The sequence below is a fragment of the Schistocerca piceifrons genome, chromosome 2 (assembly GCF_021461385.2).
Source record: "Schistocerca piceifrons isolate TAMUIC-IGC-003096 chromosome 2, iqSchPice1.1, whole genome shotgun sequence".
Lineage (NCBI taxonomy): Eukaryota > Metazoa > Arthropoda > Insecta > Orthoptera > Acrididae > Schistocerca > Schistocerca piceifrons.
In genome coordinates, this window is record NC_060139.1 from 583,505,289 (window position 1) to 583,524,288 (window position 19,000).

At 42.7% G+C, this 19,000-nt stretch overlaps 1 protein-coding gene across 1 annotated transcript in view; it reads left to right on the forward strand.

Moving 5' to 3' along the window:
* The first annotated feature begins 216 nt into the window (after window positions 1-216).
* LOC124777462 (protein takeout-like) overlaps window positions 217-19,000 on the forward strand; it is an 85,291-nt gene continuing 66,507 nt past the window's right edge. The window contains exons 1-2 of the mRNA XM_047252885.1: window positions 217-372; window positions 6,662-6,754. Coding sequence (XP_047108841.1) covers window positions 291-372; window positions 6,662-6,754 — 175 coding nt within the window. The 5' untranslated portion in view covers window positions 217-290. The remainder of the gene's footprint in view (window positions 373-6,661; window positions 6,755-19,000) is intronic.

The following is a 19,000-nucleotide window of genomic DNA, read 5'->3' on the forward strand; positions in this document are numbered from 1 at the left end:
TATCCGAACAAACCAGTTTTCCGAACACCCATGTCCCCAAATTACTTCGGATAATCGACGCTCTACTGTACTTTCAAATGAGCCTTACTAAAGACTGAACATGTGACCTCGCGCGCAAGGGGTTTCTGGTGTGTTGTTCTCCGCGCGCCTGGCAGGTCGGCCGCCCGCCTAGCGCTGGCTATTTAAGTGGCTGCGGCTGCGCGGCGCGCGACTCACTCTCGCTGCGGACTGCCCGAGACGCGGCCAGTGTTACCAGGAGCCCCCGCCCATCAGCTGCCCGTCGCGGCACCATGAGGATCGCGCTGCTCGCCTGCCTGCTGGCGCCAGTCCTGGCTGCCTCCCGCAACAGGCCGGGGCCCGTCTCCAGTCTGCGTGAGTACAACGCTGCCGTCTCGTCTCATTAGCGTGCGCGTATGACTGAACACAGGGTGTGACATGCAGGGACCTCGCTTAATGTTTCTCTACGTCCTAAGCAAGTAGTCTCGCATTTGCTTACCTGAAGTTTACGTTACTGTGCAGCGTGGAGCACTACGGGAAGATTGTGTTTAACGTATAACTGCATAGTGCCTGGTTGCCAAAATGAAAGCAGTGGTGCATGTAAGACTCGCTGCCACAATTTCCATAAATTTGGGTAACTGGTTCTAAGGCAACAAGTTGCACGTTAGTTCGTGGTGTTCAAGTTCTGTACGGGCACTGTGTGACCCGATAAATTATCTAGGTCTCATTTTTCGTTAACGTTTTTAAACTTGCAATTCTGAGTCCACCAATGAATGTGCCAGTGCAATGTGGAGCCCCTTTTTGGGTGCTAGTCCTGTAATCAGTGAGGGTAACACCTCTTCAGTCCCAAATCATTGAAACTAGGGCCATTCCCACTGCCAACGGCGTTCACATTTTCACTGTGTTATGAAATGATCCGGGGCACCACTTTCACCGTTGTTTGGTTATACATTCACTTCCCGTCTATTTGTTTGAGAGCGTGTTCAAAATACAGGCCTCCGAATTTTTTATATGAAAACTCTTACAGGTTTTTAAATAAAACAAACGATATTAACATTCTACAATCTACATGTTTATTCTTCGCCGGCCGCTGTGGCCGAGCGGTTCTAGGTGCTCCAATCCGCAACCGCGCTGCTGCTACGGTCACAGGTTCGAATTCTGCCTCTGGCATGGATGTGTGTGATGTCCTTAGGTTAGTTAGGTTTAAGTAGTTCTAAGTCTAGGGGACCGATGACCTCAGATGTTAAGTCCCATAGTGCTTAGAGCCATTTGAACCATTTTTTGTTTATTCTTCAAGTCTACATATTTATAACCATCTGCCGTTAATGTGCTCCACATTGTAGCGTATAACATGGCGGTGTGTAACATAACTCTGTCGGTGCATGAGAAACAGCGCGCTGTAATCGAGTTTCGTATTCGAAGAGTTCGTCCACACGTGGAGCAACCTATCCCTCAGCATGACAATGCCAGACCACATACGAGAGCTGCAACAATTCGATGCCTTGGGTTCATCGTCATCGATCATCTTCCATACAGTACCCACTCGGCCACATCCGATTTGCAATTCATTCCAAAACTTAGGTAACATCTTCGAGGACTTCACTTTGATAATGATGGAGCGGCGCAAGCTGAGGTGAGGTTTTGGCTCTCTCAACAACGTCAAACATTCTACAATGACGGTGTCAACAAACTGGCCTCTCGTTGGGAGAAATGTCTTAGTCGCCACGGTTACTGTTGAGAAAAAAACATGTAGACATGAAGAACAAAGATGCAGAATGTTAATAACGTTTGTTTTATTTAAAAAAAACTTTAAGAGTTTTCACATAAAAAAATCGGGGGAATTAGTTTCCAGCACGCCCACGTACCATTCATTAATAATCTGAGATGCAAGTAAGGTTAACAGATGATGCTGAAAAAGTCTACATTCTTCGACTTTGGTCGATAGTCTCCACTCCTGGTACCCATTCGCCAAAGTGCTCCCTCAACTGCAATGTTTAACGCCAGTTATGTTATCCCCTGTGAAATGATACGCTTGCAAAACCCAAGTCGAATGAAATGTTGCGTGGTGGCATTGTATGACTGTACTATGAGTTTGTTGTATTATTTCAATGCTCAAGGCACCACCCTGATGACGGGAAAGTGCCATCCTCTGTTGACATCACCAGATTTGAATTCACTTACCCAGAAACAAAATTTTCATTGATACCACAGATTGTCCAAGCGCATTTCTTATGTGTCACTGTTTAGTCACGAATAGATGTTTTATCATTTAGTGGAGTGGAACCAACCACTAAAATACCTCTTTAAATGCTTTCCACACCCAAACAAGCAGTGTTACGCTGATATGTGGTATTCCTTGACTGGAGAGTCTTTATCTCCTGCAAAGTAAATAGTGAAAGTATGAGTCTTAAACTACGTAAATAACCTTTTTATATCTGTTGGACACACCGGACTGCTGCCTTCGACATTCGTGGTGTCTCTCATCTAATTATGTTCCTTCATAATTCCATACCACACTGTTGAGGGACAATCAAGAACCCCTTCGCTGTATGTAGTTCCTTGACCTTTTAGTTGTAAGATCAATCTGTTAAATGGATGCCCTAAAGTCTTCTTCTACAGTATTGACTCGACACTTATGTCGAATGGCCGGCCAGTGTGGCCGAGCGGTTCTAGGCGTGTCAGTCTGGAACCGCGCTACCGCTACGGTCGCAGGTTCGAATCCTGCCTAGGCCATGGATGTGCGTGATGTCCTTAGGTTAGTTAGGTTTAAGTAGTTCTAAGTTCTAGGGGACTGATGACCTCAGATGTTAAGTCCCATAGTGCTCAGAGCCATGAGAACCATTAGAACTTATGTCGAATGCACTGTCCGCCATAGACCTGTATGAGTTACTGTTTACGTACATCCTCCAAGAAACCGGATAATGTAGACGATAATTCAGTTAAGTAAAGTACTATGATTCATGAGTACTGAACGTTTCAAGAGTCTTGCTACAAGTCTTCGATAACATTTTTTGCAAAGATCGTGGACAGATGGCATTTCCGCAGGCATTTTAGTTACGTCAACTATGTCACGACCAAATTCGATATTTACTGCTACAGAGATCTGAGCAAGTTTCTCTCCTCCAGGGTTTGCATTACTTTATTCAATAGTTTCAATTCGTTCTGCCTTCCACTACTAGCCTTTTGCAGAAGGAACTAATTTTCACTCTACGCCAAAACCGATTGAGACTTAATAAATCGAGAACACGCTATGGTCGCAGGTTCGAATCCTGCCTCAGGCATGAATGTGTGTGATGTCCTTAGGTTAGTTAGGTTTAATTAGTTCTAAGTTCTAGGCGACTGATGACCTCAGAAGTGAAGTCGCATAGTGCTGAGAGCCATTTGGACCATTTTGAACTACTATGACTGGAGGTTACTCATGTATAGTTTTCATTTGTTTTCTTCACCTTCCTTGCACTACCTCAAGCACTATTTGTTGTGGTGGTAGGATTCATTGCGCCAGTCTTTTTTGTCCCAATATTTTCCTTGTCGACGCTCTATTAAGCTAAGAGTACAAACTTCTCCATCCCCTAGTGCTGTCGTGCATTATCCTTTTCACATGCATTTAACTTAATATTCCCGACATAAAACCAGGTTGCTCGACTTGGCAAACGCCCAAACGTCTCGTCCTGTAAGGCATTCACTATACTGGTTCCATCTGACACCTTTCACTTTGCATTGCTGTCTCTGAAAGTGGCGTCGTCTTCGTTTCTTGGGACTCAACCTGCGCTTCTCCATCAACTTTTCTTTCGCCTTGGAAAATAAATACAGCAAACTATCATCTTTTGTTGTTGCCTTATACTACCTGACGAATTTTCAGTGATGTTGTCAGATACAATATATCGTAATACAAACGAATCACAGGAAAAGTATGGAGCTTTCCTCCAGACCTTCTCTTATTTCTATCAGTATTTCCGGTTTTTGGTTTTCGACAGATAGCAAAGTTTCGCTCAAGAATATTTACTCATCACTTTTGCAAGCTCAGTCCAGCACTGCCTACATCGCTTTTCGTTTAGTTCACTTAGCCGTGATAAGACACTTTCCTTTTCTCAGCCACTACAATCAGTTACTTGCAATACGTATCACATCATGAACAATCAACATCATTTAGATAACACACAGCTGTCACTAAATCTTCGCCGTTACGATAAAATACGGGCGATCTTGCTTAGATGTAATGTAATGCCTTAAAGCATACAATAAACTGATCTTTCAATGACGGATTAATCTATCGCAGTTCGCTTATACATCTACAATTATAACTTTTTTTTTTAAGTCTTCGCCTTTTTTGTCTGATCTAAAATTTCATAATACACAATTTTATATCTACTGTCCATGATGAATTCATAACAGGCCATGATGACCTTTATAGATTTACTTGCACGGACGTTTAATACAATGGAGTCTACCAGGTATTCTACGTAAATTTCAAAAATTGTAACGTCTGTTCTTGTTTGACATACACCACTGGCCATTAAAATTACTACACCACGAAGATGTCGTGCTACAGACGCGAAATTTAACCGACAGGAAGAAGATGCTGTGATATGCAAATCATTAGCTTTTCAGAGCATTCAAACAACGTTGGCGCCGGTGGCGACATCTACAACGTGCTGACATGAGGAAAGTTTCCAACCGATTTCTCATACACAAACAGCAGTTGACCGGCGTTGCCTGGTGAAACGTTGTTGTGATTCCTCGTGTAAGGAGAATAAATGCGTACCATCACGTTTCCGACTTTGATAAAGGTCGGATTGTAGACTATCGCGATTGCGGTTTATCGTATCGTGACTTTGCTCCTCGCGTTGGTCGAGATCCAATGACTGTTAGCTGAATATGGAATCGGTGGGTTCAGGAGGGTAATATCGAACGCCGTGCTGGATCCCGACGGTCTCGTATCACTAGCAGTCGAGATAACAGGCATCTTATCCGCACGGCTGTAACGGATCGTGCAGCCACGTCTCGATCCCTGAGTCAACAGATGGGGACGTTTGCAAGACAACAACCATCTGCACGAACAGTTCGACGACGTTTGCAGCAGCATGGACTATCTGCTCGGAGACCATGGCTGCGGCTACCCAGACAGCAGCGTCTGCGATGGTGTACTCAACGACGAACCTGGGTGCACGAATGGCAAAACTTAATTTTTACGGATGAATCCAGGTTCCGTTAACAGCATCATGATGGTCATAACCGTGTTTGGCGACATCGCGGTGAACACACATTGGAAGCGTGTATTCGTCATCGCCATACTGGCGTATCACCCGGCATGATGGTATGGGGTGCCATTGGTTACACGTCTCGGTCACCTCTTTTTCGCACTGACGGCACTTTTAACAGTGCTACGACCCGTGGCTCTACCCTTCATTCGATCCCTGCGAAACCCTACATTTTAGTAGGATAAAGCATGACCGCATGGCCGGCCGAAGTGGCCGTGCGGTTAAAGGCGCTGCAGTCTGGAACCGCAAGACCGCTACGGTCACAGGTTCGAATCCTGCCTCGGGCATGGATGTTTGTGATGTCCTTAGGCTAGTTAGGTTTAACTAGTTCTAAGTTTTAGGGGACTAATGACCTCAGCAGTTGAGTCCCATAGTGCTCAGAGCCAGATCCATTACCGCATGTTGCAGGTCCTGTACGGGCCTTTCTGGATACAGAAAATATTCGACTGCTGGCCTGGCCAGCACATTCTCCAGATCTCTCACCAACTGGAAACGTCTGGTCGATAGTGGCCGAGCAACTGGCTCGTCACAATACGCCAGTCACTACTCTTGAAGATCTGTGGTATCGTGTTGAAGCTGCATGGGCAGCTGTATCGGACAACCTGTTTGACTCAATGCTCAGGCGTATCAAGGCCGTTATTGCGGCCAGAGGTGGTTGTTCTGGGTACTGATTTCTCAGGATCTATGCACCCAAATTGCGTGAAAATGTAATCACATGTCAGTTCTAGTGTAAAATATTTGTCCAATGAATACCCGTTTATCATCTGCATTTCTCCTTGGTGTAGCAATTTTAATGGCCAGTAGTGTATATCTCGCAAGGCTTGGCCACTCTTCGGCCGATTGGTGTCATGTTAGAAGATAAAAATTGGTATTTTTCGAAAACCGCCATTAGCTGAGTGACCTGTACCTAATTAGTTATGTTTTTGCAAATGGATTACTTGTTTAACACTTTCTCCCCACCATTTGCCCCCATTACCTGTGTACCATAGTAAGCATTTGCCTCATGTTCTAACGTACAGCCAAGACGTCCTTTGCAAGTCTCTTTATCCACAAGAACATTTAGGCACCGGAAGCCCAACTAGTAAACAGCTTTCCCTGCTTGGACAGAGTCCAGTGACCTCCACCCGAGGTTGGGGCAGGTCATTAAGAGCATTGTATATGAAGATGACCTTCTCCCTGGTAGAAACGCTCAGATTGCCACGGTAAGAGATACAACTAACTTCCTCGTTTCTTGTTTCCAACGTACCAGCGCGACACCTTCCCGATGAAACACGTCACCGTGAAAATTCTTCCTTCAGTGTTCCAGCATCTTCCATCCATAATAAAGCAGAATTAGCTGTCACGCCAGTATGCTTACTTAATGTAGAGGTCGACCCTGTACTGACCAAAACCCATTTCTGTTTCAGCCGACTGGATTGAAGTATGTGGCAGAAACGACCCAGACCTTAACTTGTGCATCAAGGATAAACTAGTCAAGAACATACGCAAAGCAAAAGACGGTGAGTACTCATTAGTGGTTTTCACGTAGTTGCTAGGCTCTATATTACGCTACATAACACCAAGAAATCCGCTAACACGCTGAAATGTATTTCTTTTTGGTTTCCAAGGATTCTAAATAACTTGATTACACATCGCAATACTTATTGAAAATTGTGTCTTTCGCGTTACTTGCGCATTTTAGAAACTATGAAATAATGTGGAAATCTACTTTCACTTTTACATAAAATAAGTTCTGCTTTTTAGAAGAAACTTTCCAGACTTACTTCATTTCTGGAACGCTTCTTCTAAAAAGTGGAATTTATTTGACGTAAAAGTGAGCTGATACTTATCTAGATACGGAATCCGTTAGCTAAGTTTCAACAACTGCTACGATATGAATTTGCTCTTTCGTGTACTTACTTGAGAGTTAACCGTCGATAATCACTTCAATTGTGCAAATACAATTTCGGCTACTCTTCCCATTTTAATGGTGCCATTGGCCTTGACGCCCGTTACGTTACCGACATCTTGGAGGGAAAAATATTTTCTCACGAATTCCATTTATGAGACTTAGTTTTTCACAAATATCTCTAGCTACAGAATGTGGTAATGACAGGCGAGTTCCACTGTGAGCGTGCTGTAAATGCGGTATCTCTGGAAAGGGCTCGATCAAATACACTAGGTAATTTCGAGAGCTTTCGCTCACACGGCTACCCGGGACAAGGACACGCCTTGAGAGAAAAATTGTAAATCGATATAAGTAGGAGAATCCATAAGTTACGTTAGACCTTAGACAATATACGATTTTTAAGCGTTGTGCATAGTCAATGGCGAAGCGCAGAAAAACACTTATAATTAATAGTGCATCAATTTGTGGAGCGATTTGACCGAAATTTTGTTGGGAAAACATGGCGGCGTTTGGTTAAAGCGAGATAAAAAATACTGGAAATTCAGGTCATAATAACCAGAGTAGGTTTAAAGTTCATTTCTACTGAATCAAAGTACAAACACTTAACAGTAGCTGTAACAGTTCCAGCGAGAAAAGAAAATGAAACGCTGACTAGTCACGGAAGATAAAGCTAATTGCTGTATCTTTTCAGTTTAGTTTGATTAAACGCCCCTACTTCAGGAGGAATCGCTGCATATATTAGTGAGTATCTCAAAAATCCGCTGTAACTTTGGTATAAACATTAGGAATCAAGCTAACAACTTTTTCACGGTGTGTCATATCCCTACGAATTCATCTGTTCTGTGCAGTATGAAACATGTGTCTCAAATGCGCCATCAAACAACTCATTACAGTACTGAACTCCAGTTTTCTTATAAGATTAACATAACTTTACTGTTGTCTAGAACACAAAACAAAAGGAATTAAAGTGGCACAATGTGCTGTTGATGTAGGATGGTTTGCTTATCGTAAGGTGCATGAATTTCTTTTTCGAGCCAGACTTGCTTTACCCAGTGTGTATAAAAATTAATGATTGCTCGATTTTTAGGATGTTGTTGTGATCTTCAGTCCAAAGACTGGTCTGATGCTGCTCTCCATTCTAACTATCCTGTGCAAGCCTCTTCATCTCCCAGTAACTACTGCAATCTACATCCTTCTGAATCTGCTTATTGTATTCATCTCTTGGTTTCCCTCTACGATTTTTAACCCCCCCCCCCCCCCAAACTTCTCTACAGTACTAAATTGGCGATTCTTTGAAGTCTCAGAATATTTCCCACTAACCGCCCCTTTTTCTAGTCAGATTGTGACACAAATTTCTTTTATCTCCAATTCTATTAAGTATTTCCTCAGTAGTTACGTGACCTACCCATCTACTCTTCAGCATTCTTTTGCAGCACCACATTTCAAAAGCTTCTATTCTCTTCTACTCGAAACTGTTTATCGTCCATATTTCACTTCCATACATGGCTACCCTCCAGTCACTTTCAGAAAAGACTATCTAACTCTTAAATCTATACTCGATGTTAACAAATTTCTCTTCTTCGGAGATGCTTTTCTTGGCATTGCCAGTCTACATTTTAAATACTCTCTACTTTGGCCATCATCAGTTATTTCGCTGACCAAATAGCAAACTCATCTACTACTTTAAGTGTCTCATTTCCTAATCTAATTCCCTCAGCATCACACGATTTAATTCGACTACATTCCATTATCATCGTTTTGCTTTTGTTGATGTCCATCTTATATCCTCCTTTCAAGACACTGTCCATTCCATTCAACTGTTCTTCGAAGTCCATTGCTGTCTCTGACAGAATTACAATACCATCGGCAAACCTCAGACATTTCATTTCTTCTCCATGGACGCCAATTCCTAATCCAAATTTTCCGTTTGTTTCCTTTAGTTCTTGATCAATATACAGATTGAATAAAATCACTCTCCTCTCAACTACTGCTTCCCTTTCGTGCCCTTCGATTCTTATAACTTATCATCTCGTGCTGTACAAATTGCAAACGGCCTTTCTCTCTCTGTGGTTTACCGCTGCCGCCTTTAGAATTTAAAACAGAGTTATCCAGTCAACATTGTCAAAAGCTTTCTCTTAGTCAACAAATGCTATAAACGTAGGTTTGCCTGTCCTTAACCTATCTTCTATGAGAAGTCATGGGGTCAGTATTGCCTCGCGTGTTCCTGCATTTCTCCGGAATCCAAACTGATCTTCCCCGAGGTCGGCTTCTGCAAGTTTTTCCATTCTTCTGTAAATAATTCGTGTTAGTATTTTGCAACCTTGACTTTTTAAACCGATAGTTCGGTAATTTTTACACCTGTCAGCGCCTGATGTCTTTGGAATTGGAATTATTATATTCTTCCTGAAGCCTGAGGGTATTTCTTATACCTGCTTCATAAACCTTCCTAACCAGATGGAAAAGTTTTGTCATACTGGCTCTCCCAAGGCTATCAGTAGTTCTAACGGAATGTTGCATACGTCCGGAGCCTTGTTTCGGCGTAGGTCTTTCAGTGCTCTGTCAAATTCTTCACGCAGTGTCATATCTCCCATCTCATCTTCACTTACGTCCTCTTACGTTTCCATATTATTGCCTTCAAGAACATCGCCATTGTATGGACCCTCTATACATTACTTCCACCTTTCAGCTTTCCATTCTCTGCTTAGGACTGGTTTTCCATCTGAGCCGTCGATATTTATACAGGTGGTTCTCTTTTCTCCAAAGGTCTCTTTAATTTTCCTGTAGGCAACATCTGTCTTTCCCCTAGTAATATATGCTTCTAAATCCTTACGTTCGTCCTCTAGCCATCCCTGCTTACCCATTTTGCACTTCCTGTCGATCTCATTTCTTAGACGTTTGTATTCCCTTTTTGCCTGCTTCATTTACTGTGGTTATTTTTCCCGAGGGAGTGCAGCTTTACTGGCATGGAGAGTTGCATCAAACCAGTCTCAGGACTGAAGACCACAACAACAAACAACATATATTTTTCCTGTCATCAATTAAATTTAATATATCTTGTGTTTCCCAGGGATTTCTACTAGCCCTCGCCTTTTTTACCTACTTGATCCTCTGCTGCTTTCACTCTCAAATCTACCCAGTCTTCTTCTACCGTACCTGTTTCTTCTGTTCTTGTCACTCGTCCCCTAATCCTCTCTCTGAAACTCTCTACAACCGCCTGTTCTTTCAGGTTATCCAGGTCCCAGCTTCTTAAATTCCCCCTATTTTGCAGTTTCTTCAGTTTTAATCTACAGTTCATAATCAATAAATTCTGGTTAGTTCCCACATGTGCCCTGGAAATGTCTTACAATTTAAAATCTAGTTCCTAAATCTCTTTCTTACCATTATCTAATCAATGTAAAATTTTCCGGTAAATCCACGTATCTTCTATGTGTACACCCTTCTTTCATGATTCTTAAACCAAGTGTTAGCTATGATTAAATTATGCTCTGTGCAGAATTCTATCATGCGGCATCCTCTTTCATTCCTTTCTCCCTGTCCATATTCACCAACTATTTTCTCTTCTCTTCCTTTTATTACTATCGAATTCTGATCCCCATGACTATTAAATCTTCCTCTCCCTTAACTATCTGAATAATTTCTTTTATCTCATGGTACATTTCTCCAGTCTCTTAATGATCTGCAGAGCTACTGTGTTAGCTGTGCGCTTCGTGTCTATCTTCACTACAATAATGAGTTCAGTATGCTCTCCACAGTAACTTATCCATTTTCCTATTTTTTATTCATTATTAAACGTACTTTTGCATTATCCCTGTTTGATTTTGTATTTATGAACCTGTATTCACCTGACCAGAAGACCTGTTTTTCCTGCCACCGAACTTCACTACCTCCCACTAGATCTAGCTTAAAGCTATCCATTTCCCTTTTTAAATTTTCTAACCTGCCTGCCCGGTTAAGGGATCTGACATTCCACGCTCCGATCAGTTGAACGCCAGTTTTGTTTCTCCTGATAACATCCTCTTGGGTAGCTCCCGCCCGGAGATCCGAATAGGGGACTATTTTACTTCCGAAGGTATTTTACCCAAAAGAATTCCATCTTCATTTAACCATACAGTGGAGCTATACGCCCTCGGGAAAAATTGCGGCTGTAGTTGCCCCTAGCTTTCAGCCGTTCACCAGAACAACAAGGCCACTTTGGTTATGTTACAAGGCAAGGTCAGTCAATCATCCAGACTGTACCCGTGCAACTACTGAAAAGGCTGCTGCCCCTCTTCAGGAACCACACGTTTTTCTGGCCTTTCAGCACATATCCCTCCATTGTGGTTGCTCTATGATGCAGCTGTCTGATTCATGGCGGTTGGGGGGGGGGGGGGGGCTAAAATTTCTAGAAAGATTCATAGACTCAACTCGCAGTTTGACAGGTACCTTGTGTCTTTTGATTCATGAGACTGTAGCCTATTGCAGAGTCATACTAGGCGAATACACTACACTGAAGAGCCAAGGCAGCTGGTACACCTGCCTAATATCGTGTAGGGCACCCGCGGGCACGCAGAAGTTCCGCAGCACGACGTGGGGTGGATTCGATTAATGTCTGAAGTAGGTCTGGAGGGAATTGACCCTATGAATGCGGCAGGGCTGTCCATGAATCCGTAAGAGTACGAGTGGGTGGAGATTTCTCAACAGCACGTTGCAAGGCATTCCAGATATACTCAATAATGCGAAGAATACGACAGGAAATCGGCTTTTGAGTGGAACCACACCGGCATGCTCGTTAAGTGGTTCTGAGGAAACTACAAAATATGACTCGACGGAGAATAGACGCTCCTTACAACCGAGACACTCGCCTACGTGTGTAACCCCTCCCGTTCGTGCATATTGCACTATGCCATTAACATGTATTTCACTTTTGTCCCAAGCAACAGAGATCGCTAAATGTGACAGAAATTAACATCGCCGCGAATGATAGCGGAAACTCTTCCAGAAGTCCGCCATCTCATTCAACATCAATCATACAAAATCATCACTTTCAAATATGCCTACTAATGTATGTTGCGTTACTGTGATGTCGTTTCGTTAATACTGGATGTATTAGAGAGACACATATGATCTCAAAAAAGTATAACTGACATTCTGCCGTCCTCTGAAGCCAGGCATTCAGACATGATTTAAAATATAAGCGCGGCATCCAGTAGAATGGAGTTTTCTTTCTTTGTACAGGATGGGCTGGACTGGACTTTGTTACCCACTTGTAAGGCTGTGGGTGAGTGGGTCAGGCAGGCCGCTGGCAGAGGCGGGGCAGAGAAAACAGGCAGGCTGTCTGGAACAATAGGCTGAGACAAAGACAGACTGAGAGAGAGAGAGAAAGAGAGAGAGAGAGAGACGGACAGAGTGGAGGAGGCGGAGCGGAAGAAACCGTTACACCGCAAACCGCAGGCGCCCGCCACACAATGCCTCGCGTTGCCCATTAAGCACTCACTTTCTTTCGTTGAGGTTGCCGCCACGGATAGCCGAGGCAGCAGACAGTGCATAAATACGTGTCGCAACCACCAGGTCACTCGTGTTACTTATATTTCGTATCAGAGCTCTGTAATGAGCTATAACAACACAGCTGGTAACTGCTGCTACGAAACCGTTAGAACCGCGTAAGCTGTTCTCATTTGTTGGAAACGCATAATTACATGCTGCAGTAAAAAAGTTAACCACACAAGCTCATGTCAGAATGTCAGATATACAAGAATGAGTAGCATGCAGGAAATTCACGAAATTTTAGTACAAGGATTTCGGGCTGTATCTCTGGGTTTTGCCGTCACTGATCGGGAAAATGTTCAAGGATACTTCCATTACAAGGTTTTTTTTCCCAAGACGTATATTTCGGTCTCATTCCTTTCGCGGGTGTCAGGCGGGAAAAAACTTTCATTATCATTATAACAGATGTAGCCAATGGCCTTGCCTCGCTGAACACAGCAGTTTTCCCTAGATCACCGAAGTTAAGGGGGAACGTTCATAAAAAAAAACTATTTAAAAAATGCACCAACTCCACGATTTTGAAAATACGGCAATGATATTTTGTACCGTGCTTTGCATGAAATTAACAAATTTACTGTTAAGTTTCTCGATTTATATATACATTAAACTTTTTATGTAATTTAAAAATTTTTATTTTCAAAAAATAATGTGTGTACCTTTTTCGCAGAAACTATTCGTGAGATTTCTACAAAATTTTCTCTTTTTAATCTCTTTGCATATAGTAAGCTTCTCTCAACAGGTTTTTTTAACATATCGAATAGGAGAGTTTTAACAATCTTTAATTAAAATTTTGTAGGTATAAAATAAAATTCATGCAAAATTCTAAGCTATTTTCCGCATATTCAACTTATTCTCAGAATTTCAAAATGTACTCTTGAGACTGCATTTATTGTGTTTATAGAAATAAATGTACAAAATTTCTAAATTTTCAGGAAATAGAACTTAAAGTTCAACCTAACGATTTTTCATATGTGACCTCTTCAGAAGGCCCCATATTTGTACTCAGGGTCCTCTTGCCCTTCAAGGATTCTCTTCTGGTTTCTTGTGTTGTGGCTTCTTTCCTTGACCCGGTCTTCAACTGACGCGCCGTAAATTTATTTTTCTCAAGATGTCTTGAGTGAAATTTCCTGGCTTAAAGCCCATTCTCTCCAACACCTTCATCCTTCCGAGGTTCCCATCATTAAATACAAGAACTAAATCATAAGTTGCAATTCTGATAACTGTAGCAGATGAAAATGTGGTTTTAGGGTATCGTTTCCGTAGGAGTGAATTTAGCGACTCATTTGTTTCTAATACACGGAACAGAATCACAGATGATGTATAAAAGCAAAGAGTAGAATGTATCTCGTGCACGTTTGCTTGGAAGTAATGCAGGGAGTCGTCGTTCACCTAGCTGATATTGAAATATTGCTTTAAAAAGTGTCAATGGAAGGTCGCATTACATATTTAACTATTTTTCAGGTACTTCGGATGCGATTTCATCATTGAAACTTTGGGAACTTATTTTCCATGAGTTCTACTAATAAATAATTTGAAAATTTAAATTTTTGGGCAATTTCGTTAAGGTGCCCCATTGAGCAACGTTGGGCATGGTCAGCACTTGGATGGGTAACTGGCTGGGTACGACCCATGCTGTTGGCTGCTTTCCCTGCCTTTACGACAGAGGGGAGGAGCGGTGACGGTGTAATCCCCTCATCACCAGTCATAGTGCCAATGACCTGGATTAAATTTTAAACCTCTTTGCACTGTCTCAAACACTGATGCTGCTGACGATATCATTCGTCCTTCGGATGGTGACGTTAAGGTCGGCGTCCCCCCTTGACTTTTCGAGAGGAGTAGGTACGTGCCGGCACCGGGTTCAACGCTCCGTCTTCTGTCTTCATCATCCAACATGAACATTGCACATTACTACACACACACACACACATCACATCACATACAGCTACACTTACCATATACACACGACTCTGTCACTTTGTGAAGGAAAAGTGCCAGTGTACGCGAAGGATAGGAAAACCTTCCCAGTTCGTTGGCTGAACCTGTCCCTTGGCGTCTTCCAGTTAGCCTTGCCACACGGATTTACTTTATTAGACTGGAGGTAGTCAACAGAAACAGCTCGTTTCCTCTTAGAAGGTCGACTCTTAGAAATTTAACACCAAGTCCTTCGGTCAGGCACAGCTTCTTTCTGCTACCGACTTATACAGTTTAATGAGCATCTCTGTGGCGTTCTTGCACGGGACTGCAAGAAGGCCCAGGTCATAGCAATCTATGAAAAGGGTAGAAAATCGGATGCACATAATTACCGGCCAATTTCACTGACATCGATTTGTTGTAGAGTCATGGAACATATTTTGTGTACAGACATAAAGGCCTTTCTAGACTCTGAGAAACTCATCTGCAGAAACCAGCACAGTTTTAGGAAACAGCGGTCATGCGAGACACAGCTGGCCCTCTATGTGCATGATATACAACAGGCTCTAGATACCGGCTTCCAGGTTGATGCCATATTTCTCGACTTTCAAAAGGCATTCGACTCAGTTCCGCACTGTCGCTTGCTCCAAAAAGTGCGCGCTTACAGTCTATCCGATGACATAAGCGGTTGGATAGAAAGTTTTCTAACAGACAGAGAGCAGTATGTCGTCCTGAATGGGGTGACTTCAACAGAAACAAGGCCACAGGGCAACGTACTAGGTCATAAACGATCTTGTTGATGGTACTGACAGCGCCATTAGACTATTTGCCGATGAAGTTGTAGTCTACAGAAAATTAGTATCACACGAAAGTTGTGAAAAAATCAATGAGGATTTGCAGAAAAAATGCGTGTGTAATGAATAGCAGTTATCTCTCAATGTTAGTAAGTGTAATCCACTGCGTATAACAAGACGAAAATCCCCATTAATGTACGATTACAAAATAAATGCCTAGTATTTGGAAGCGGTAACATCGGTAAGTATCTGGATGTGACTATTCGAAATGATCTCAAATGGAATGATCAGATTACACAAGTAACAGGCAAGACGAACTCTAGTTGCGGTTTGTTGGTAGAATACTGAAGCGATGCAGTTCTTCAACAAAGGAAATTGCTTACAATATGTTAGTTCGTGCAGTCTTAAGAGTACTGTTCGTCTGTTTGGGACCCTTACCAGTTGGATCTGATTCAAGAGATTGAGAAGGTCCAAATTAGATCGGCGAGATTCGTGACTGGTACATTTAGCCATCGTGAGAGCGTTAAAAATCTCATAGAAAGTTTGAAGTGGGACACACTTACAGATAGACGAAGCGCTAAACGGTAGGGGCTGCTCACTAAATTCCGAAATACGATCTTCGCCGGGGATGTAGAGCATATATTATTACCATCAACTTCCATATCGCGCATTGATGACCATTCAAAGATAAGGGAATTAGAGCTCGTACTGAGGCGTTCAGACAGTCGTTTTTCCCTCGCGCGTTCCGCGAGTGGAACAGTGGGAAGGGGGGGGGGGGGGGAATATGACTTTGGCGCGAATTGTGCCCTCCGCCACACACCTCTTGGTGGCTATCGTAGTATATATGTAAATGTCGATGTTCAGTCAGCAGGGGACGAATCGTGTTGCTCGTATCGCAACTCTCTTCCGTTTATACGATTTCGCGAGCGTCCCATAATGTTTATCAATACTGGGAAGAGGAACGGATCAGAGCCTCGTGCACCGCCTCCTTCGTGCATCCAATTCTTTATCGTTCTTGTAATATCTCTTACTATGGTACCTGGATTCCACAGCTATCTTTACGTGGTCGCTCCATCTTCAATAACCGCATGTGGATGGATATCCTTAGTTGTTTGAAGGCTGAGACAGATTGCAGTAATTGTTCGGCATTAATGAAATCGGGTGAGTTCTCCTGTTTATGATTATTACGTCTGGTTACGTCGGCGGTCAGCTTCCACTTACAGCACTATGTCTTGATCAGCTGCAGATTGTCCTACGCTTTAATACCACTTTCCTATTTATGCGATATTTCTAATTTACATCGGGCCGTCAAGGAATAGCCTCATAAAGCTGCCTTCATTTGTTTGAATAAAAGTGTTCACTAAAATTTTAGCTTCAGTAACGTCATTGTTGTGTTCGGGTTTTACTGAAGAGTAATGAGCACGTGTATTTTTTCACATGTAGCGTGCTGTGGAAAGAGGACTGGGCTATGAAACATTTGTTGATGTCAGGATTGCCTTGCAATGTCTCTTGAAAAGAAACATTTCGAACTCAGCGAAGATTACCAAGTTCACGGCTAGGTAATCTCAAAATCATTCTCCGCCAAGATGATCAGAAATCAACTGAAACACGAAAACATGTTCTAATAGTCTCACAGAAAACAGATCTTCGAACACCCGTTTCTTGTTTGATTCTGCTTCTTACAAACCACACGTGAAATGCAAGTCAGCGACCTCAACCAAAGAGCATAAATTCTTTTAGTTCTCATTAAAGACATAGTCTTATACGCAAACACGCCATACACACTACTAAAACTACCATAACCTACCTTTTTTAGGAGGAAGGAAGAAAATCGCCCATGTTCTCTTGAAAGGAACCATCCCGGCATTTTTGTATTTCCAGCTTGCTGAGTTAATAACAGAACAGCAATTTGTGTTATCCATTTCGATGTAGAAAACAGCCGAAGTTGTGAATTCCGGTACTTTTATTTAACTGGTGACCGTTTTCGGGTATCGGAAGCCATTCTCAAATCATCCAGACAGAAAAAAAGGCGTTGCCGTTACAGCACGAAAACCATATTAAAGCTGTGCATACTTGTACTTAAGTCAAATTCTTTAGTGAGCAATGGCAGGACAAACATAGAACTGACGCCCGAAACTGATCATTAGTTAAATGAAAAGAACTTAATTTCGCAAGTTTGGCTGTTTTCTACATCAAATCGCGGTATTGGCCTTATGTGATTTAGGGGAAACCACAGTAAATGTAAATCAGAAGGCCGAATAGGCGATTCCGTCCTGCAGACCGCGAGTCCTGTGCCTCGCCAGCCACTGCGCCGTGTCGCTCGTTCTTAGGTAAGGTCAGGACTTCCACCACGAATCTTATCTGAGTCCTCAGCGTGCTCACATGCGTTGTAGTCGGGGCAGTAAAAGCAAACTGGATACTGTTCTACGGAAGGGCTATCTGCACATTCTTCAGTAGTGGGATAATGACAATTCTTACAGAGTTTGGTCGTATTAGTATACCTCTGGAACACGTTTATCAGCCCTAAACTGTTCTAAAGACCATTGACAATCGGTTTAGAGAAAAATTAAAACAATAAACATTCTTTCTTTTACTGCTTGTACCTTCGCTGTTTAGGGCGTTAGTACCGCAAACAAATTTTGTAAATTTCGTATCATTCATTACTAATGACAGTCAAATTATGTCTGAGAGCCTCTGAATTCTATACATTTCATTAATTGCTCTCAGCATAGTCAGTTATTATAAAAAGCAACTAACTAATGTGTCACAGTCCTTGATGTCAGAGTGAGCAATGGCAGTAAACGAAAGCGGGCTCCATGTTACAGTAGACTAGAATAGAATAAGCTATCGCTTAGTGCATCAAAATAACAGTAAAGTGTAAAGCAAATGTTTCTTCAGCAAAGTGTATCGGAAATCAAGAATTACTGACGCTCTAATACTCATTTGCGGAGTGCGGACAATAACTAGTTCTACTGTGGTGTAGGCTTGTACGGAAACGAAAGTTCGACGATAAAGAGTTTAGGCAAGCAGGAAATAGGGGCTTTTGAAATACACTGCTGGCCATTAAAATTGCTACACCACGAAGATGACGTGCTACAGACGCGAAATTTAACCGACACGAAGAAGATGAAGTGATATGCAAATGATTAGCTTTTCAGAGCACTCACACAAGGTTGGCGCCGGTGGCGACACCTGCAACGTGCTGACATGAGCCGGCCGGAGTGGCCGAGAGTTTCTAGGCGCTATAGTCTGGAACCACGCGACCGCTACGGTCGCAGGTTCGAATCCTGCCTCGGGCATGGATGTGTGTGATGTCCTTAGGTTAGTTAGGTTTAAATAGTTCTAAGTCCTAGGGAACTGATGACCTCAGCAGTTAAGTCCCATAGTGCTCAGAGCCATTTGAACAATTTTTTTGCTGACATGAGGAAAGTTTCCAACCGATTTCTCATACACAAACAGCAGTTGACCGGCGTTGCCTGGTGAAACGTCGTTCTGATGCCTCGTGTAAGGAGGAGAAATGCGTACCATCACGTTTCCGACTTTGATAAAGGTCGGATTGTAGCCTATCGCGATTGCGGTTTATCGTATCGCCACATTGCTGCTCGCGTTTGTCGAGATCCAATGACTGT